Here is a 23,187-nt window from a genome sequence, read left to right as displayed (position 1 = left end):
TTTTTTTTGGATAGCTATACAAACTTTCTTTTGGTTTGTTTTTCACATGATATCCCTTTTTCCTTCTTTTTACTTTAATGTTACTGTATTATTATATTTAAAGTATCTGTCTTATAAGCAACTTATAGTTTGGGTTTTTGAAAATGCAATTTGATGGTCTCTGTCTTTTATTGTGAATATTTAGTCTACTTACAGTTAACATAATTACTGATATATTTGGGTTTAAATCTATCCGTTTACTGTTTGTTTTTCATTTGTCTCATCTGACTTGTTCATTTTTTCTCTTTTCTTGCTTTATTTTTAATTAATCTGGTATTTTAAAATTCAATTTCTTCTCTTTTACTTATTGTTTATGTAATACATAGTATATAGTACCTGTAATTATGTATACTTTGTTCATTATTATTTTGATGGTTACCCAAGAGACTATAATGTTAATTGATAATTAAAATGAATCTATATTAAATTAATTCTCTTATCTCCTTCTGGATAACCTAAGACTTTAGAAAACTTTAAACTCCGTTTACCTTCTTTCAACTTTTGTGTGATTACTGTCATATATTTTAATTCAATACATCTTTTAAACCCATAGACATTATGATTATGGTTAGAAACAGTCCTGAATGTGCATGGATTCATGCACATTTTCTATTTTACTGGTTCTTCATCTTTTTCTGCATCACTATACTTTCATCTTAGATTGGTTTTCTTCTGCTTGGAGAACTCCCCGTGGCATTCCTTTTAGTGTGAGTATGCTGAGGATAATTCTGCCAGGTTTTGTTTGAAAACATTTCACTTTTGCCTTTGTTTTTAAAGGATATTTCTTTAGAATATAGACTGCAAGTTGTAGGCATTGTCTTTCATCATTTGATGATACATGCCATTGTTCGTAGCTTCCATTGTTTCTCTTCAAAGTCAACTGTCAGTCTTATTTTTACTACTTTGAAATTAATTCATATTTGTTAGCGTCTTACAGTATGGTTAAATCATTGATTTTAAACCTTTCTTCTGTTCTAGTATAAACAATGTAAAGCAATGCATTTGCCTCTGGGCACTGCTTTAGCTGAATCCTACAAATTCTAATATGTTGTGTTTTCATTCCGTTCAAGTTCTTAATTTTCTTTGTAGTCTGGGTGACAGAGTGAGACTCTGTCTCAAAAATACATTGTTTTAATTTTATTTGTGATTTCTTTTTTTGACCTATGGGTTATTTAGAAGTGTGTTATTTAATTCTCAAATATTTTGTGGATATTCTAGAGTATCTTTCAGTTATTAATTTCTAATTTCTACTTTGTCTTGTGGTCAGATAACATGGTTTTTATTATTTCAATCTCCTTAGAACTTTATCAAGATTGTTTTAAAGCCCAGGATATAGTCTAACTTAGGAAATGTTTCCTGTGCCCTTTCAAATCATCTGTTGCTGTTTGGTGAAGTGTTCTATGATGTGAAATAGGTTAAGTTGTTTAATAGTGTATGCAAGTCACATACTTTTACTTTTGTGTACTTATTCTTTCAATTTCCAAGAGAAAAGAGTTAATACCCCTTAGCTATAATTTTTGAATTGCCTATTTTTCTTTTCAGTTTGGTTCATTTTTGCTTCATGTATTTTGGAGCTCTGTAATTAATTAATATTTAATTAAGCATGTCTATATTTTGTTTCTTTAATTAATCAAGTGCACACATATTTAAAATTGTTTCATTTTCTTAATAGGTTTACCTTTTATTATAGAATGTCCCTCTTTATCTTTGTTAATATTCCTGGTCCCCAAGTTACTTTGATACAGTCACATGATCTTTCTTATTGATTTATCACACTCTAGTTTTTTTAAATTTTTACTTTAATTTCTCTTTATATTTAAAACGAATTTATTATTGACAATATATAGCAAGTTCTTGCTTTTTTAAAATCCAGTCTGACAATATCTTTTTAGTTGCAATGCTTCAACTGTATATATTTAGTGAAAATGTTGACAGTAATTGTTTCGATCCATGAACATGAGATATCTTTTGATTTCTTTGTGTCTTCTTCAATTTCTTTTATTAATGTTTTATGATTTGCAATGTATAGGTCTTTCACCTCCTTGGTTAAATTTATTCCTAGGTGGGTTTTTTTTGAAGTTATTATAAATGAGATTTTTTTCATTCTTTTTCAGATAGTTTGTTGTTAGTGTATAGAAATGCTCCTAATTTTCCTATGTTAATTTTGTATACTGCAACTTTACTGATTTATTATAATAGTTTTTTTGGTGGAGTTCTTGAGCACATTTATGATAGCTATTTCAAAATTCTCATCTGCTAATTCCATCATATCGGTCATTTCTGGGTCTGCATTTATTGATGAATTTTTCTCTTGATTATCAGACTTGTCATGCTGTTTTACATATCTCGTAATTGTTTACCAGCTGCCAGACTTTGAATGTTACATTGTAGCATGTCTATATTTTCTTTAATTAAGGAATTAAATAGGCAATAAAGAATATTTGGCAGGCAGTAGGGTAACTTGCAGATGACTTGTTTTCCTTTCAAGCCTTGCTTTTATGCTTTGTTCAGGTGAATCTATAATAACCTTTACTCTAGGGCTAATTCATTCCCTGTAATTTTTCTGTGGTCTCTATCAATGCCTCAAATTTTTGTTCTACCCTGGCTAGGAAGAACTTGAACATCTCCCAGTCCTATAAAAGCTTTCAAGATTGTTTAGCCTACAACTTCCCAGCAACTATTTGCCTAACCTCATAGAGTTTCTCTCTATGTATCTATAGTTTACTATAAGCAATAGACTCGAGGGGATTTCTATGCTTAGGTGTGAATTTCTTCTTTAAATAGCTCCCTCTTCTCCAATACTCTGCCCCCACATATTCCAGCTGTTTCAGCCTGCCCAAACTCTCATCTGTCTTTTCAACTCAATGAATCTGTTATGCTTTATTTAGTTTCTTCTTACCTGTACTGTGATCTGGAAAGACCCTCTAAGCAGAAAGCTACTGTGATTGTAGGATTTTCCTCATTTGCTTCTGTTCTTGCCTTTATCACAGTTCTGCACTGCACTGCATAGTTGTCCAATGCCTGATAATAGATGCTTCATGTATTTGGTCTTAATTTTCAGTGCTTTGTGTTGGGAGATGAATTCCAGAATCAGTCATTCTAACACAGCCAGAATGGAACAATGCTGCAAAGTCTTTAAGATTTTACAAATGAAAAGTATACTAGGCCAGGTGCGGTGGCTAACACTTACAATCCCAGCACTTTGGGAGGCCAAGGCAAGTGGATTACTGAAATCAGGAGTTCGAAACCAGCCTGGCCAACATGGCGAAACCCCATCTCTACTAAAAATACAAAAATTAGCTGGGCATGTTGGTGGGCGCCTGTATCCCAGCTGCTCAGGAGGCTGAGGCATGAGAATCACTTGAACCTGGGAGGCAGAGGTTGCAGTGAGCCCAGATCACGCCACTACACTCCAGCCTGGGTGACAGAGCAAGACTCCGTCTCAAAAAAAGGAAAACAAAAAAGTACTAGAATGTTTGGTTCTGTGATGGAGAGGGTAACAAGAAAAAGACTCAGTGGCAACTATGTAACTTCTTTCTTGCCAGAAGTTTAAGAAATGCATTATCTTTGGAAGCATTTTCTCCTCACTTTCAAAAAGAAATTTCAATGGAAATATTTGTTTTTTGAAAGTTAGAAGAAGTTTCAACTTTAGGTTTATATTTCTTCCATAAAAAACGGATACCTAGGCAGTTTTCTAATGTTGCAGTATTGTTATGTTAGATCAGTGATGATGATCAAGTGGTTCCTGCTGCTCTTGCTGCTGCCAACCATAAGAACATTTACTTTGGCACTGCTAATATACCAGGCATTGTGCTAGGCACTTTACACTGATTATCTTCACCCTTCCACAACAATTCTGCAAGTTAGAAATAATGATCCTGAGAAACTCAAAGAGGTAAAATTATTTCCTCAAGGTCATACGCTAAGAAGTGAACACTCAGTGGCTGAATTACTCAGTGGTCATTTAGTGGCTAGAATTGGGAAACAATCTCAGCTCATCAATAGCAATGCTTCCTCCCGTTATTATACTGCTCTCTGATTCTATCTTTACCTTAGCTTTCCATCTGGCAAATTAAACTAGAAAACAGCAAACGCCCTCCCTAGAGAGATTATATTATTATATAGATGTTTTGCATTATTTTGCTTTGAATAACAACGTATGTAAATGTGCTCCTGGAGGCTAAAATACCCTTATTTTGTCAAACTTGGCCTCTCTCACTAGGGTGAATTGTTGAAAATTTTAGGGAGGAAAAGACAGGCTGGAGAGAATGTTAGTTGACTTGGAGATGCTTCTCCTTTCCTCCGACCCAACGCCTATTTCTATTCAGACATAAGCAGCCACAGCAAAGTAAAGATTAGTCAATTTCCTATCGTGGAGTCCTAGCTGGTCCTGATATTCAGTGATCAGAGTAAGTTAATCTAGCTATTACTCATCAACTCTGCATCATGTTGATGTGTAGGGGCAGATGTTCTTGCTGAGAAGAATAAAAGCCTCCTGTGGCACCTGGAACACCTTATCACACATGGTCTCTGGCCGCATCACAGAGTGATTCTAGTTAACCTGGGCACTTTGCTGCCTCTAACCATTTACCTCTTGTTCAGAGGTTGGCATATCTCCTCAACTTCAGCTCTCCCTTGGGCCCTGTATTGTTGAGCCATCCCTATCTGAAACTGCCTTTCCTGGCATTTGAATCACCACTTCGATGATGTGATAATATCTGCAAGTTGGGAAAATAAAAATGGCATTTGTTTGGCCATAATTAATGAAATATTTATGTTGCATGAGACTATGTGATAAAACCTTAGGCTTAGAGTCCTTTTGCTTCTGATTACATTTGGGATTTTTTTTTCTATGACCAGACATTCTGACGCCAGCTCTTTTACACTGAGCAGATGTCATGTAGTAAAAATGGGTGCCAGATGCTGTGAGCCGCAGAAGGGCGGTTTGTTTAAGAGCTGGCTCCAACTTTTTTGCATTCAATTACTCTGCAGAACGAACCTTACACAAGCATTTAGGTAACTCAACTAACTTCAGACATGCATTTTAATAATAGATTTTATCTCTGAATGCATTCTGAGCAACACACCATATAAATGGTGTTTAAGGAATTAATTGATTTCTGCATAATACCTTGGCTTTTTTTTTTTTTTTAAATGTGAAAAGAGAGCTGCAAAGCTCTTGGCAGGGACCCAGAAATGTAATTAACATGGAGGGCCAAATTTTCAGTTGCCCTTAGGTACTGTTGCCTCATGCTCACGGCAGGTGCAGTGAGGGGAGGGCAGGGAGGAAGGGAATGAGAGTAAGGGGGGAGGAGGAAGCAGCAGCTTTGGTTCATAAAGCAGGAAATGAAGCTAGCAGTTCATTGAGTTTTTCTGTTCCCATTTCAGACTCCAAGAACTTTCCCCTCAGAGCACAGGTAACAGAGGCTTCCTCTTCTGCCTCTTCAACCTCCTCCTCCTCTGCAGATGAAGAATTTGATCCCCAGCTTTCCTTGCAGTCAAAGGTAACAACACTTGACCAGCCAAAGAGGGCCTTGGCTGGTGGGGACTGCTTACCATCCAGATTTCAGAACCAATGTGGGCTCCAGCTGCAGTGGTTTTGTTAAGAGGATCATGTTTCATTGCATCTGACAGGGTGCTCTCTTTACCTTGAACACCCAAAGAATTATCTCCTTTAAACAAAAAAGCTTGTAGAAGTTTGCCTTTCTCAGACCCAAATTGGAGGAAAAAAAAAAAAAAAAAGACATATTTACTTGAAACCATTTGGTGACGGCAGCTCTTAAAGTGGGTTTAATATGTGGTCCGACAAGCAAACCATCGAAAACATTACAACAAGCAGATGCATATTTCCCTGGGGGAAGCACAGCTTCATTTAAGAAGCACTAGAGGCAGATTGCATGGAAAATGTTATGTTTATTCTAATCAGAAATATGAAATGAACCATGCAGTTTCATCTAGACATGGATACTCCAAGGATCCCTGCTGTGGAAGGGACAAGCCCCGTGCCAGCTGGGGAGACGATTGACTTCTTTTCTCAATGAACATGAATGTTTTTGGAGAACTCTTTAAACAACTCTCATATCTGTAGATTAAAAAACACAAACATTGTATATGTCTATAAATGTGTCTGTCTGTCACATACACAGAGACAGACGTCCCATAACCAAAGCCCACCATTATTTTCTTTATCCACTGAAGCTGGAGCATTTTCACTGAGACAGTAGAGTACTTGGTGGGGCAGGTGGGGGCAGGGGTTACTGAGTGGTTGGACCCAAAATGCTTCCCGGGTAGAAAGAGAAGCAGTTCACCGCTCTGGTAGTGTTTATTTTTTGGAGTAGTGAGGATCTGGGGAGGGAGGAGGAGAACCAAATTTATTTACTTACCCTCAACTTTTCCATATCTGGCATTAGGAGCTTTGGCATCATCTCAAGTCACTCTGGGGTTCCAACTCCCCATGGCCCAGTTTGAAGCAAGGCAGGAGGGATCTGGGATGTGTAGGGGGGAAGGGGAGGAGAGAGGAAGAGAGAGGGAGGGAGAAGACAGACAGACAGAGAGAGAGTTGAGAGAGAAAGATGTGTGAATTTCTCATTTCTAACAATGGTGTCCCTAATTAATTCAGTATTCAACACAAATGAATTATGTGTGTGTTGTGTTGATTTCTGTGGTTTTCTTACTGCCCCTCTCATCCCCTTGAATGACCCTGAGTTAATTCTATATTCCAATTAGGCAGAGATCCCAGCCCCAGCCATCTTGACACTCACAGAGAATAAAAGAATAGAATGGCCCAAACATATTGAAATAGCAAGACTGTGGTATCTAGGACCAGTCTCAAAATAGCTCCTTGTCGTCCTGCTGGCCCAGAACAGAGCCCGCCATCACGTCAGCTTGCCAGGTGGTAAAGCATGCCTGCTTCACCTGGCTTCTGACCTGGCCCACTCTTACACGAAGGGAAGCTGGCAAGAAGATTTCTTTTTTCCAACCTCTCGAGGGCTCACACTGAAGGAATGAGAGGAGGTTTTCGTCCTCTGGTTTCTTTGTCTCTTCTGTCCCATACAGGTGTGTCCCCAGTCAGGTGACACAGAGCCCATGACAGCTCAAATGAACCTTTGCACAGGAAACTGGAGGTAGAATGTGTCCTCTCAGCCTCTGCCCTTTGCTTGACCCTTGTTCCCCACTGCCTTTCCTCCCACACCACCATCCAGATCTAAGAGACTACGGCAGGAAAAGACACAGCAGCTTGTCTTTGATTCTGCCAGGTTTCTGCTTCTTTTCTTCCATCGCCCTTCGCGTCTTTCCCTCTCTTCGTCATCACCATCAGTGAGGATATAAGAACCATGCCTTGTATATGTAAGACTGTGTGAGTGTTTATTAATGAAGCATCCTTCTTTTCTGTATCAGCAACTTTTTAATAAAAGGCAACAAATGACTTTCTTTCCTCTTCTAGGTTCTGTTTTGCTGACTCTTGATAAAACAGTCAGAGTTTGATAGCTTTGCTGCTCGGAAGCACTAACACCACATGATGCTGTTGAAGCAATTCCCCCCACCTTTCGCCTGGGAACTGCATTCAGTGGTCTTTATTTGGGGGGGGGGCATTGGCATTTCTTTTCTATAGTCCCACTTTAGAGTAGGTCCTTGTTGTGTCTAAATGGTATGTGGCACAAGGAAAGGCAGTATAGACTTAATGAGATGTGGATACTAGATTCAGGCTACCTGTGCCTAACTCCTGGCTCTGCCTATTAATAATTGCATCATCTTGTATAAGTTAATTTCCTCTCTGAGTTTTTTTTCCTTACCTGTAAAGTAAGTGCAATTTGAGGAATAAATGGGATGATGCGTGTGAAATAATTAGTACAGTGTCTGGCATATAGCATTTAGTAAATGTGAGGATTTATTACATAGGTTAGTATAATGGAAGCTCAAGGGGCACTTGGTAATAAATGAACTGACTCCATATAGACTAAGTTAGACAATCTCTGGATGACAGTTACCATTAATCCCCACCACCTCTCCTCTAGAGACTTTCCAGAAAGATCCTAGCTGCCCCATGAAGAATCCCCCATGCAAAAGGTCTGGAATCCCCATTCATAGTGATTGGCATTCAATCTGGTAGTCATCTCCTGTAAACAAGGATGATATGATATGGAATAATTTGAGTTCTGAGAGTAAAATTTTCTTCCAAGGATGAAGAAGATCTTTAGGATTTCAGGTCCTAAGGAGAATTCCAGAAAAATAGCCTGTAGGCACCAAGCTAGCTGCAACAATTTTTGAATTTCATAGTTATTTCTTCCAGCATTAAAAAGAAATGTCTAGCATGCTCTAATCCTCATCCTAGTATACGGAAAGTTGACGTGTATGCTCAGAGAAGGCACACGGAGTAAAAATAGTGCAATTTGAACATTTATTTTGTAGATACAGAATGTGTGTATAATATATACTCCTACACACAAAATCATAATAGATTTTAGTAAAAAGTGATAATCATGCTAATTTAAAATATAATAATATAGGTGTGCTAATAATAATAATAAAAATCATGCTCTTAGCATTTACTGAGTGTTCATCCCATGTCTCTTTCAGGTATTCTCCAAAAGGCTTAGCCTTGTTATTTCATTTAGTCCTTAGTATATCCCTACAAAGGCACTAAATTCTTCTCATTACTCTAAAGAGGGCACTGAAGTTCAGAATGTTGTGTGACATTCTGAAGCTCACACATCTCAGTTGGGATTGGATGCCAGCTTTGCCTGTCTTGTGGTCCCAGTGCTCAACCATTAGTCTCTGCTATTTCTCCCGTCAGAAGTGTCTCCTGAACTTTCCAGTATGTGGAATTAGCCACACCATCACTTCTCTTTTCTCTTTTGTCTAAAACCTGGAAGTGACACTATCAAGATCTAGACTTCTACTTTATATGCATCAATTTTTTAAAAAAAGTTTTAACAAGCACAGGTACACACACAACCTGGTGACAGTAATGCTATAATTGTATAAACAAAGTGAGGTAGGGAAGAGAAGCAATATCATGCTTCCCTCAAGCCAAAAAACATTTTCATTGGAATGATACATTTCTCCATTTCCAGGTTTAATTAGCCACTGTAGACTCAACCTAAGCACTATTTAAAGTTGTTAACTGGTTTTCATGTAGTGAAAGAGAGCATGTGTGTGTATAACTGTCTGCTTGCCTGCCTGTCTCTCTCTCCCAAGCCTCTCATCCCTAGGCCATATTGTAGCACCCCTGTAAAGTATAATTCTTGTGTCATTCCTTCTCTCAGCTGAACCCAGACAGTATTCTATTATAGCAATTCCCAGCTACAGACCTACACATAGACTTCCTCCCAATACACACATAGCAGCTTCCCAGTCCAGAACCTACTAGCAACATGTGGCTACTTAAATTTACATTTAAGTTCATTAAAATTGAATAAAATTTAAAATTCAATTTCTAATCCACACTCACTTCAAGTGTCCACTAGCCACCTGGGGCTAGTGGTTTCTGTATTTTAGACAGCACAGCTATAGGTTATTTCTATCATTGCATAGAGTTCTACCAGATGTCATTATTTTAGAAGGTAAGCAGTGGCTAGGAATCATTAGTTGGAGAGGGCAGAAGCCTATAATGATACATTGTAAATTTCAACCCCATTTTTCTCTGACATAATTTTTTTCTCTATTGGTTTTCATAGGAGAAGAAGACACTTAGAAGAAGAAAGAAGCTAGAAAAAGCAATGAAGCAGATGGTTAAGCAAGAAGAATTGAAAAGGCTCTATAAGGCTCAGGTCAGTAAATAAACTGGAGATGAGTGAGTGGGCCTGGGTCCAGGATTCTGGGACTCTGGATGGGAAAGAGGTTTGAGAGTCTGCATTGTATTAGGGAAAGCAGGCTGGAGAAAGGTCAGTCTTGTTCTCTGAGGGACCAGATTTGTGGCTGTTTTAAAGAGGCTCTGGCTTAGTCTCAGTAAGACTCTGGGTCCTGGAGAGCCCGCATGTTAATCCAGCCTATTCTCAGCCACCCCTGCATCTGCAGACATGTGAGGCTGGAACAAGAGCCAACGCATGGCCTTGGGAGTCATCCCTGACGGCCACATAGCAGTGACCTTAGTTTTGTCCTCTGTGAGGACACAAACCTTCCACCAACTCCCTGACAGTGTCTTTACTAAACTGGCAGCTATTAAGGGCTGTCTCCATTTCAAGATTAGTTGAAATCATAAGTATCTAGCATTCCAGTACAGATTTCCTGGCCTGATTGCTGACTTTGAACACTTCCGCCCAAGTTGCTCAGCCACAACTCCATCACAGACAAGCAAAATGAAGCAGAAAGTCAAAGCATCCTCCATCTCTCTGAGGAACCCAAGCCTAGTCTTGAACAAGGGTTGGATTTTAGGATATACAGACTTAGAATGACCACTCATGTTAATCCAGTATACCCTCACATCCCTTTCTCCACTTAATCCCTTTATCTGGCTAATAATCCTACACATCAATTGAATGATAATTGATATCATTCAATCCACCCTCCTTTCCCCTTCCCCATGGCTGGCTTGGGAGCCACCTCTTTCACCTAGCGAATGGGGAAAGGTCACTTCTGTCCACTTGCAACCTCTAAAACAGGTTTCCTTGAAACACTGCAACTTTTCCTTCCAAGAACGAGACAAGTCTTATGATATTGATTGGCAAACTAGGCAATGCCTCTTCCTTGTATTTTCATCACAGAAAGTTATGATAAGAGAGGAATTACAATGGCCTTTTGAATCCTGCTGGCACCCATAGCAGCCATTTTGAATCTCTGAGACTTTCATCCTTAGTTGTTTTTTGTTTTATTTTTTGAGACAGAGTCTTGCTCTGTTGCCCAGGCTGGAGTGCAGTGGTGTGATCTCAGCTCACTGCAACCTCTGCCTCCTGGGTTCAAGTTATTCTCTCACCTCATACTCCCAAGTAGCTGGGATTACAGATGCCTACCACAGTGCCCAGCTAATTTTTGTATTTTTAGTAGAGATGGGTTTTCACCATGTTGGCCAGGCTGGTCTCAAACTCCTGAGCTCAAGTGATCCTCCCACCTCAGCTTCCCAAAATGCTGAGATTACTGGTGTGAGCCACCATGTCCAGCCTCATGCTTAGTTTCTAAAGAATGACCACTGTATTCATCTGCTTGGGCTGCCATAACAAAGTACGATGGACCGGGTGGCTTAAACAATAGAAACTCATTTTCCTCACGTTCTGGAGCCGAGAAGTCCAAGATCAAGGTGCTGGCAGGTTTGACGCCTGGTAAGGCCTCTCTTCCTGGCTTGTAGACAGCTGCTTTCTTCACATGTCCTCACATGGTCTTTCTGTGAGTTCACATGAGCAGAGAAAAATATCTCTGGTGTCTTTTCCTCTTGTAAGGACATCAGCTGCATTGGATTAGGGTCCCAGCCCTGTGACTCCATTTCACCTTGATTACCTCCTTAAAGGCCTTATCTCCAAATATAGTCACACTGGGGGTGTGACAAACATATGTCTTTGGGGTGGGACACAATTTAGTCTCTAAGAACCAGATAGCTGTAACTGCACAATGATCATTAATAAAACCATTTAGGTGCTTCCTTTCTTTAGCAATTCTACAGCATGCCAGCAAGAGATGGATTTATAAAGATGTAATTGTCTTTAAGGGAGAGACAGGAAGAGGGCATGAAATTACGAATTATTTTAAGTAGACTTTCCATCTATTTCAGATATTATGTTGGGACTTAAGCACTCATAGCTGGGACAAGAAGAGCCAGGTGGTTGCACAGGCCCCACCCCTCCCTGCTTGGGTCTCTTTCCAGGGTTGGAGGGGTCTCGGCTGCTGTACTTGTGATTCCAGGGGAGATTTAGAAAGATGTGGGGTTAAGGAAGAAGGGAGTGAGACAGAGTAAAGTAAAACAGAGAAGGAACACAGGCATTCTGCCTGCCCAAACAACTGACAGTTCCTTGAATATACCTGTTCTGCCAGGTGCAAAGTCTGTTCTGCCAAGGGATATGCCTTTTGACAGCATGGTATTTGAAAGCAGAGAAAATGGATGGGGATGAACAAAATTTATATAGAAATAGCTTTTCCCTACTTTCCTTTGTAATATACACAGGAGATTAATAGTAAGGAAAATAAATATGTAAATGCAAACACAGTCATGACCCCAGACCTTAACAGGTGTCTATAATGAACCTAAGGAGAGGATGATGTCATCCCTAACAAGTTAAACATCTTGTGTCTCACCTTAACAACCTGCTAGTAACAAAGCCACAGTACACTTCCACAATGAAAGAATGCTGGGCATCTGCCCATGGTGCAATGAAGGAACAGGTACAATTTGTAGCTAAGGACAGGAGCAGGACAATCGAAAACAGGAGCACGAAACCCCGAGAGCTGGCCCAGTTCTCTTTCTCCAGACTGACTCCTTGGGAGGTATAGGCTGGTTCTTCTTGGGAAAAATAGATTATGCAAGTACCATGTTTGCCCCCGGACCCCCTGCCCTACTCTGAACAGTGGCTGCAGCTCCAATCATTATGCCATGGCCATAGTCGGGCTGTTGGCTCCCAGGAGGCCAGGAGCCATGATGACTGCTCACCTCACCCAACAACCTCTATCTTGGAGGACATCTGTGATTGGCCTTGTCTAAGGAGACTGTTTTAATGTCTACTTAGGGGCCAGTTGAACATACACACAGATTCCTTGCTTTATGTTGCATGCTAAGGAAGGGAAACATCAGGGTATAGTTGTCTGGGATTCAGAGGTCCTTGCCTAGTTACTCAAGGCAGGACCATCACAAGTGAAAGGGACTCTTTCTCTTGGAAAGTAATTGACAGAATCGGCCCCTCTTGGGACCCTATGTGGAAAGTCCTTGTGTGACATCTGATCCTGGTGTTGCAGGCCATCCAGAGGCAGCTGGAGGAGGTGGAGGAGCTGCAGAGGGCTTCTGAGATCCAGGGTGTGAGGCTGGAGAAGGCGTTGCGAGGAGAAGCAGGTACGGCATCCCAGCAGATCCAGAGCAGTGGGCGTGGTCTGAGAATAGTACTAGTCTAACCATCTGAGGAAAACAGACCTTGTCACCTGCTGGGGAGCTGTTAGCATGGACATATGGTGCTAAATCCACAACTGCTGCACACTTTAAACATCAAACTATTGCTTCTCAGCCTTTTGGCCAAGATCAAATGTAAAAATCAAACTAGTGGCCCAATTTGAAATTCCCAGGAGCATTGGTCAGCCCGTGGACCTTGTAACTGTGCTTCTGTTCAGCCCTACCTCTCCACTGGCTAACACGAATGTTCTTTGTAATTCAGGGATTAAAATAAATTCAGGAGAAATATATGGGTATTGGAGCAGTGTTGGTAGTAATTCAAAGCCCAGAGTGAGTCAATGTCCTGGTTTTTCCTTTACTACCTGTATGACCTTGGGCCAGTCACGTTATAAACCTTTATACTTTTTCATTTTCTCATCTAAAATGGGGACAATAGTGGTTTTCTCCTTTATAGAACTGATATAAGGATTAAAGAAGAAATTATATATGATGCTTAAGTTAACACATTGCCTGCCCCAAGGTAAAGCAATAAGTGGTAACTATTCCAGTAATAGCTTCAGATTCTTAGATTCAAACAGAACTCATCTGGTGAAGACCTACTATACATTAGACATTAAAACACTGGGTCTGTAACAATGAGTGTGAAGCAGTTCCTACCTTGAGAAGTTTATAGTCCATTGAGAGACACACATAGGTAAAGAGGTAAGCCACAATACAGTATGACGAATGCTATGATAGGAACAAGAATTAGGTGCAATGTGAACAGAAGCAAGAAGTGCCTAAGTGATCTTGGGGCAAGGGGAGCCAGCGGGCAAGGCTTCTGGGAAGGGGTGATCTATACGATGAGAACCTGAGAAGGAACAAGAGTTAACCAGTGAAGAGGAGATTGTTCTGGCAGAGGGAACAGTGCCTGCAAAGGTCAAATGTGAAAAGACATGAAATATCTTCACAAATGAGCCAGTGAATGGGTTTTCAGGTAAGGAATGGCTTAAATCTACATTTTCAGAAATCTTCCAGTAGGTGTGTGGCTCATGAATTGGGGGGCCCTAAGAGTTTGTTGGGGGTATTGTCTCTTTAATTTTATAATGTGATGTCTTCAGCCTTCAGCATTTGGGATATAAAAGGTGAAAAACCAAGCACTGAAATAATGTGCAATAATATAAATAACAGGTTACTTGTTACTTAACAAGTGAAACATTAGGATTTCAATTCTTTAAAAGTCCAGTTATGTCACAGCGATGACACTAGCAGGTGCAGACCCAGATTTCCTGAGGCCTGGAGTTCGTGCAAAGTCACGTGTGTAAAATTGTGAGGGCTGCTTCCAGAACCTTGCAAAGACCCATCCAAGTGAGGGATCCTGGGGTTTCGGTTTCATTAACTGCATGGTTAATTTAGGACTAGATTTCAGGGAAATGCTAGAGTCAGACTTTACCTCTTCTGTGCCTCAGTTTTCTTGTTGGTAAATTGGGAGTGATAATAATAGTTACTTGTATTTGTGGTGAGGATTAGCTAAAATAATTTATGTAATATTCATAGACCAGTGTCTGGCTTGGAGCAGATGATTAACCAATACCTGTTTGCTTTTTCACTAAAATGCGCTGGATTTCCTTGCAAAGATGACCCAAATTTGCTCATTAGAAGTAGGCTTATTACAGGCTGGGCACGGTAGATGCCTGTAATTCCAGCACTTTGGGAGGCCGAGACGGGCGGATCACGAGGTCAGGAGATCGAGACCATCCTGGCTAACATGGTGAAACCCCGTCTCTACTAAAAATACAAAAAATTAGCTGGGCATGGTGGCGGGCGCCTGTAGTCCCAGCTAACTCAGGAGGCTGAGGCAGGAGAATGGCGTGAACCCGGGAGGCAGAGCTTGCAGTGAGCTGAGATCGCACCAGTGCACTCCAGCCCAGGCAACAGAGCGAGACTCCGTCTCCGGAAAAAAAAAAAAAAAGTAGGCTTCTTACAAATATAAAGAGTTTCTTGCTGCCTGGACTGAGAGTCACTGTCCATCTCTACAGCTGCTGTGGGGCTTTCGGTAGAATGAACTGCCCTTGTTTGGTGGTTTGGTCATATTCCCAGTCCAGAAGGCTCTGGTTCTCGTCTTTGAGAATCTGCTGATCTCAGTGAGAGTGTTAGAAAGGAAAAGGAAAAACCAGAAAAGCCAGAGTATGCTTCAGTTTGCCGCCAGCAACATACGCCAAGAAGCGGCATGGTGGAAAGTGGGGAGCTGTGGGTGCCAACAAGTCCTGTGTTCAAATTCTGTTCCACTCCACTTAGGCTGAATAGTCCTGGGAAAATCACTTAACCTCTCTGGCCCTAGATTTCTTATCTGAAAAATGAAGATACTAATCTCCATATTACCAGGTCATTTTGAGAATTAGGGGTGTTGATAGGCAAAGTCTCTGCCAGAGTATTGACTACGTTGTAGGCATTCAGTAAACACTACTCACATCATTTTACAAAATATTACTAAGTATCCACACACATCTTCTTTTAAAGAATTGTCTAATTTTTACTGCTTGAAATTTAAATGAGAGAAACCAAAATTGTAAAGCATCTTCTGAAAATCTTCCTCATCCCCAAATATGAAAAAAAAAAAAAGAAAAGAAAAGAAAAGAGAGAGCTATTTTGAGTTATAGCAAAAGAAATCTGGCCAGCTTGTGATGTTTCAGAGGTGTGCCAAGCCAGCCAGAAGATGGATTCCATTCATTCCCTTTATATCCTTGGTAATTTAATTCCCCTGTTAAGTTTATGGGCCTTTTTCCCTTGATTGTCCTTGTGTGGGTGATAGATGCAGATCAACAAGGGGTTGGAGACTAAAAGAGTCAAGTCACGGAGAGTGGCCTCAAAACCAATTCGAAGTTTTGCAAACCAGGCACCAAAATTAATATACTCTAACTTGTAATAACATTTGTGCAATAATAATATTCCTTGGTGGTTTAGTATTCTATTCAGTCCCTCTAAGAGATTGCCCTGTTGCTTAATGAATGACCAATGCTTATTAGGTTAAGTTGTATTTGAGCTGGCCTGTGCTGCTCCGGTTCAAGTGATTTAATGGGAATTATTTAATAGGTATTATTAGGATAATTAGAAAATGATCACAGTTAGGCAATAATATTGAGCTATAAAGGTTGTGAATAACCAAATTTAGAGACAGACCTGAAAACATGAGTAGTCTGCGACAGTTATGCAAGGCTCCTCTGATAATTATGTAGGCTGCCTGAAAGGGGCTTTTGTTCTGGGAGTTATTCATTAGGCGGGCATTGAATTAGAGGAACATGCGGGGGTGCGGGATGGAGGGCAATGATGGCTGATGAGCAAAATGAGGCTTTGATGAGCTCCTCATTGTCGTGACAACAATTCCTGCTTTCTTTTTTCCCAGCAGTCAGAAATAAGCTCTCCCGCCCCCGGGAAGGGTTTTTCCCCATTTTGTCAAGGAAAGGGAAACAAAAGAAAACAAAAATCTAACAATCCACCCCAGATGACAAATCGTTATGTTTTGCAGGACGTGGTGGAGTGAGTGTGTGTGTGTGTGTGTGTGTGTGTGTCTGTGAGATGTCTTTGACAGAGGGAAGAAAGTCCCCTCTTGGTCCTAGCTGGCCAGGTGAAGGACCAGGATATGCAGTAACCTGATTCCTGGGGGCCCTACCATCTTCTGGAAAGAGGCCAAGCCCAGCTCTGCAGCCACTTAGACTCTTGTTGGTTGAGGCACTGTTTGTTACCTGCTGGCTTGTTGCTTGTCAATATGATGATCAGTGTTACCTACTAGGGCCATGGAATACCACAATCTAGCAAGAGACCACCATTCAAATTTAAGTGGTCTGGATACACAACCTGGGCTTTCCTTCAATACCTGGAATCTGATGAAAACTGAGTAACTTCGAAGGAGAAAGGATTTCTCCCCAGGGGAGGCGAATAAGAATAATTATTCCCTTATAACTTTACCAGCTTTGGGGAAGATTTACCAGCTAGTTGTCTGCATGGAACTTCTCGCCTTTTTTGGAGCCAGATGGTTTCTACTTCCTGGAGATTGAGGGGTTTACCAAGGAAAATTAGGATGTGCAAGGTGCCAGCAGGTGGCAGCAGGAGCACACATTTTGTGAGAAATGCCAGCAAAAGCCTCACCAGAACCAGGGAAGTAGTTGGGCTTAGACTCCATGGTTTTCGCTGCTGCTGAGGACCTGAGGAATAAAAGTTCCTGGAGAATGTACAGTGAGGTGTCCTGGACAGAGCACAGGCATTAGAGTCAGACCCTCCTGAGTCTGAATCCCAATGTAGTCCTTATACAATTATTTACTTTTCTGCCAGATTTTCTCATCTGTAAAATTGAATGAATAATACCAACCTCACAGGGGTGATATGAAGAAAAGATTAAGTGAAATAATGTTAGTAAAGCACCCAAAAAAGGACCTGAAATACAAATAGGTATTCAAAAATATTTCTTCTCTTTTCTTTTATATCCCTGTTATTATAAAACACAGCTGGATGGTCAATGACTTCTCAAATTGTATTTATTTGTTCATCCATCCACATTCATTTATAACTATACTCCCTAAAAGAGATTTAAGCTGGTTTCTATAAATATTTGTAATACATGAATTTTGCATGCCTGGTCCAAACAAGGATCTCCATGAGGACTTGTTGTTATCACTCCCACACCCCCGCCACCACCGCCCCCCCCCAAAAAAAAATAGCAATGCAATAAAAGCTGTTCAACAAAGATAGCAGACTATGGGTTTTGAGGCATGCCTCTCTGACACTCTGCCACAATTTGGGAATGGGTTTTAGGAAATAGATATTCTTTAGGTTTCCTTCCATAACTATTTGTTCTCAAAAGGTACTGGAAGGCAGTGGGTTAAAGGTTGTACCCTTTCATCCATCATTAGACATGGCTGGTTACTGTGTATTCATAAATCAGCAGAGCAGGGGAAGGGTTGAGATCTTCTGTGATTCTAAAGGAGTCTCTCTAAATACAGGTAGCCATGAACACAGAAACACAGATAATATTATTTTGTCACATAATATAGTGGGATATTGTCAGAAAAGAACACCAACCTTATAGATAATGGCTAGGAGTAATAAGACTTCAAAGTGGATGATTAAGCATGCAAGGAATTTGGGTTGTTTGCCACAATGTTATAGGTGCAGAAAGTAAACAACAAAATTCAGTACATCAGAGCAAGAGAGTTTATTATTCACAGCATAGCAAACAGCAGGAGCATCAGCACGGAAGCCCAAGTTGCCCTGTCCCCAGGTCCCATGGTGTGACATGATGAGCCCAGATAGCAAGCCCAGATGGCACCTGTGCATGCAGTGAGTTGTCCCATAGCTAGGGAGCCCCAGCAAAAGGACTCAGCAGCTTTTATAGCAAGCAGTAAATGAGCCATTTCCCCTTTCCCAGGAAGCAAGTAGTTGTGCAGTAGTCACACGGTAGTATCCTGACCCACTTCTCGGAATTCTCTACCTGATTAGTTAGAGGAATGGCTCAGGTTCAGAGGATGGTAGGGCCTTGCAGTTTGGCTCACTCAGCAAAGATGTACAGGAACACTCCTAGTCTATGGAAGACTGGCTCACTCAACAAATACCGACAGTCCACTTGCTATGTATTCGCCTCTGTTTCCAGCTTCACTGGCCACTCAGTAGGAAGTCCATGGCCTCATTGCAAGCCAAATATTGAACAAACTAATAAGAGACTAAAGCTGACCCTCTTAAGTTGTTTTTTAAAAACAAGACAGAAGACAGAAATAAAGAAGAAATGGAAAGGGCAGATGCAACCACAGATACAGCAAAGATTCAAAAAGATAAAAGAATATAATGAACACTTAATCCCATTAATTTTTAAATCTGGCAATCTAAGGGTGATTTTACAACTACCATATTGAAAAATTAAAGAGGAAAATCTTATGGTCTTTTCAATAGAAGAAGGAAAATCATTTGACACAATTTAACATCCATTTGCTAAAAACTTTTAGCAAAAACAAAAAAAAAAACACGATGGAGCAGAATAGAACTTTCTTAATTGAAACATATCATCCAAAACCATGCAGCAAACATCACTGTTAAATAGAAGCATTTCTTCAAAAATCGGTAATAAAATAATGTTGCCTACTCTTAAGTCTTCTATTTAACATCGTGCAGGAGATCCCAACCAGTGTGGTAAGACAAGGCAGAGAAAGGCAAAAGGTTTGGAAAGACAGAAAAAAAATTTTTGTTATTTCTGGATGCTATGATCGTCTATTTGAAAAAACCCCCAAAATGTACAAGTAAACTATTAAACATAATAAGGACCTAAATAACAGTGACTGGATATAAGCTCAAACTAGAAAAATTAATTGCATTTTAATATCTCAGCATGAAACACCTAGAAAATGAAGTAACAAAGATATCACTTATGTTAGCATCAAAAATATAAGGTACCTAGTCTAGCAAAAAACATGTACTATCTTATGGAGCCAATTTTAATACTTTGCGGAAAGTCACCAGAGGACCCAAACATAATCTCATATATATGAAAAGTTGATATAAGCCAGCAATAGCACTAGAGATCACAGGAAGTAAGTGATTCTGAGACAATTGGTTTCCATAGAGGAAAAAACGAAATTGAGTCTTGTTTTGTACCATACAAACAAATCAATTCCATAAAGATTAAGGACTTTAATGTGAAAATTGAAACTTGAGATGTTAAGAAGAATTTTTTTTACCTCAAGTGTTAGTCAATAGATACCATAAAGGAAATGAAAAGCCACTCATTTGGAAAATATACAGTCACACTCTGTTATCCACAGAGGATTTGTTCCAGAATCCCTGAAGGTACCAAAATTTGAGGATGCTCAAGTCCCTGATTAAAATGGCGTAGTCACTGCATATAACCTGTGCATGTCCTGTCGCATACTTGAAATCTTCTCTAGATTACTTATAATACTGAATACAATGTAAATGTTGTGTAAATAGTTTTTATACCATATTGTTTAGGGAATAATGACAAGAAAAAAAAGGTCTGTGTATGTTCAGTACAGACACAACCATCCTTTTTTTTCTCCAGAATATTTTCAATCCACAATTGGTTAAATCTGAGGATGTAGAAGGCTCAGATATAGACGGTCAACTGTGTTTGCAAAAAAATATAACCAAAAAAGAGTCAGCATTCTAGAATATTTCCACTCTTATGAATCAGTAAGAAATAGGCAAACAACCATATAAATATAGACAAATGGCATAAATATACTCTTCACAGAAGAATGCTAAATGTCTAACAAACCTAGGAAAAAGACAGGAAAATACAAATAATTCAGACTATAGTAAGAAATTATTGAAAACTATTAAATTATTAGAACTTTAAAAATCTGATAATACTAAGTACTTGGCAAGGGTAAGGGACAAGGGGTGTTCTTATTCAATGTTAGTGGGAGCATAAATTGTCAAAACACTTTGGAAAACAATTTGGCTTTAGGCTGTAAAGTTGAATAAAGGGGTGTTCTTATTCAATGTTAGTGGGAGCATAAATTGTCACAACACTTTGGAAAACAATTTGGCTTTAGGCTGTAAAGTTGAATATGTGCATACCCTACAATTTAAGAATTTCATTCCTGATATATATTCCAGAGAAACTCTTACCCTCATGGCCAAAAAGACACATAGAAGAATGCTCATAATAGCAGAACTCGTAAGAACAACTCAGATATCCATTAGCAGGAAAATGAATAATTTGTGGTATAGTCATACAACTGAATATTATATATACAGCAGTGAAAATGAATCAGTCACATGGATGCATTTTTACAACATAATTTTGAATTTAAAACAAGCAAGTTGTGGAAGAATACATACAGTGTAATACAATTTCAATAAAGCCCAAAGTCAAGAAAAATTAATTATTTTGTTTCTAAAAAATATACAGTTTAAAACAAAACAAAAAAAGTAATTTAAAAGGGAAAGATTAGAATTTTTATTTTTCAGCTGCATTCTCTGACTCCCAGAACAGAATTGTGAGCTAGCTACTAGCATCCTGGGCTTGTCAAGACTGAATGAGGCCAGATCCACAGCACAGCTTTCTGGATGATCATCATTCTATGTAAGGAGCCTGTGGGAGGCAGACATACCCAAAGCTCCAGGTATGAAGGTTGGTAGAGACTTGAATGAAACAGGTCTGTGCATGAGCTCCAGAGTGGAGTGCTGACCAGAGACCAGAGAACCAAAGGCAGGGACCAAAACCCAGCCAGTCCAGGGGAGAGGCCCTGCACACTGCTATTGAGAGTTCCTGCCCCACTTTCTCTAAAGCCCCTTGAAGGCCCCTAGATCATCAGTGAGGATGAAGAGTACATCAACAAAATTGCAGCGAACACTGAATTAGGACTTCTCACAGATTCTAAGGAGGTGCAAAATCACATCAAAAGAGATAGATAGTTATGAACCACACGGCAAAACAAGACCCAACTTGGAAAAAAAAAAACACACACCAATACATAATCGGAGAAGCCTTCAGCATTACCTACAAAAAAAAAAGGTTAAAAACAAAAAACAAAAAAAAAGACATGAGTCTAAAGAACAAATAGATCATTTTTTCTCTCTACTACTATCCATTCCAAAAAATGTTATTGGCCTGGCGCAGTGGCTCATGCCTCTAATCCCAGCACTTTGGGAGGCCAAAACAGGTGGATCGCCTGAGGTCAGGAGTTCAAGACCAGCCTGGCCAACGTGACGAAACCCTATCTCTACTAAAAATATAAAAATTAGCTGAGCTTGGTGGTGCATGCCTGTAGTCCCAGCTACTCAGGAGGCTGAAGAAAAGAATTACTTGAACCTGGGAGGTAGATGCTGTGGTGAGCCAAAATTGCACCACTGCACTCTAGCCTGGGCATCAGAGCAAGACTCTGTCTTAAAAAAAAAAAAAAAAAAAGAAACGAAAAAAGTTGTTGACCTTTACATGCCAGTCACCCTAGGGTAGGTAGGGACTAAGATTTACCAGTCTTGGTGGTTGGGAGTGACATAGTGTGCTTTGCAATTTTGAGAGCACTGTTGGGCAAAAGTAAGCCAATATAAATGACTCTATTAATAAAAAGTCATTTTGTGTTGGGTTTTGATCATTTCACCTCAGCAAGTGGGATATTTACATTTCTCACAGGAAAAATCATGTGATGAGGACACAGGAACAATTGAAGAGCCAGTTGACAGTGGACCCAGGCAGAGGGTGAGAGGAAGAAAGGGCTGGAGAACTGGGCCATTCTATTCACAGCCAGTGGCTGCTTGCCTTTTGGCTGCACCATTGCAGCTGCATCCTGGTTCCTAACTGGTCATGAGAGTCCCCTGAAAGGGTTTTCCATGCACCAGCAGCTATGGGACCAGATGGAGATGTGGATAAGCAAACCATCGCATAGGTACCAGGTGTTCGTGTCTTCCCAAGAAGTGCAGATGATCCACACAGCCACATGACCTTTTCATGTACATGAAGCCAAAAAAAAAAAGTATTATTTATGAGTTTCTGTTAACTTCACGTTAAGTTACAAAATAAAGTTTAGCCATGTATAATCAAGGCAGGGGTTATACTCTAGCTGAATTCTAAAGGTGAACAGAAAATAATCCATGCTGAACTATAGAACTAGATGTTGGAAGAAATGGCAAGGTTGGAGTAACAACGGTACAGTTTACTGAGTGTTTACTATGTGCCGAGCACAATGCTAAGCATTTGATAGGCATCAGCTCATTTAATCCAATTTATAAGGTAGTACTATCATCACCATCCCCATTTTCCACAGGAGGAAACTCAGGCAGAGAGATGTGAGGTTATGTGCCCAAAGTCACATGTTTGTAAGTGGCAGAGCAAAGTCTGATTGACTTCAAAGCCCATGCTTCTTTCACTTTGCTCTATTGCATTTATAGCGAGGGGCAATGCTGCCTTCATCAGGACCCACAGGAAGGAATCTGATGGGGAGGGGGCAGGGAGCTGATGGAAATCATAGAGGAACCTCTTGGTGCATGGTTGGAGTGGAGAGCAAGGCTAAACTGGGCACAGTCACCCTGAACCCAACACTTTGGGAAGGCAGATTCCTGGAAGCTTGCACTTGATTCCACATCCAAAGATCCCCCAAAGTGTGTTTGACTACTGAAGAAAGGAAGACACTGAAAAA

General features: G+C 40.0%; 1 protein-coding gene across 41 annotated transcripts in view; it reads left to right on the top strand.

The window, feature by feature from the left end:
* Positions 1 to 23,187, top strand: part of MICAL2 (microtubule associated monooxygenase, calponin and LIM domain containing 2) — a 241,431-nt gene that overhangs the window by 202,255 nt on the left and 15,989 nt on the right. For all 41 annotated transcript variants that reach the window (XM_077963306.1, XM_077963302.1, XM_077963300.1 and 38 more), the window contains 3 exons: positions 5,428 to 5,543; positions 9,717 to 9,809; positions 12,916 to 13,009. In XM_077963306.1, the coding sequence (XP_077819432.1) occupies positions 5,428 to 5,543; positions 9,717 to 9,809; positions 12,916 to 13,009 (303 nt within the window). The remainder of the gene's footprint in view (positions 1 to 5,427; positions 5,544 to 9,716; positions 9,810 to 12,915; positions 13,010 to 23,187) is intronic.

Source organism: Macaca mulatta, chromosome 14 (assembly GCF_049350105.2).
Source record: "Macaca mulatta isolate MMU2019108-1 chromosome 14, T2T-MMU8v2.0, whole genome shotgun sequence".
Classification (NCBI taxonomy): domain Eukaryota; kingdom Metazoa; phylum Chordata; class Mammalia; order Primates; family Cercopithecidae; genus Macaca; species Macaca mulatta.
Note: the sequence above shows the minus strand (reverse complement) of the source record. Positions and strands in the feature narration are given on the sequence as shown.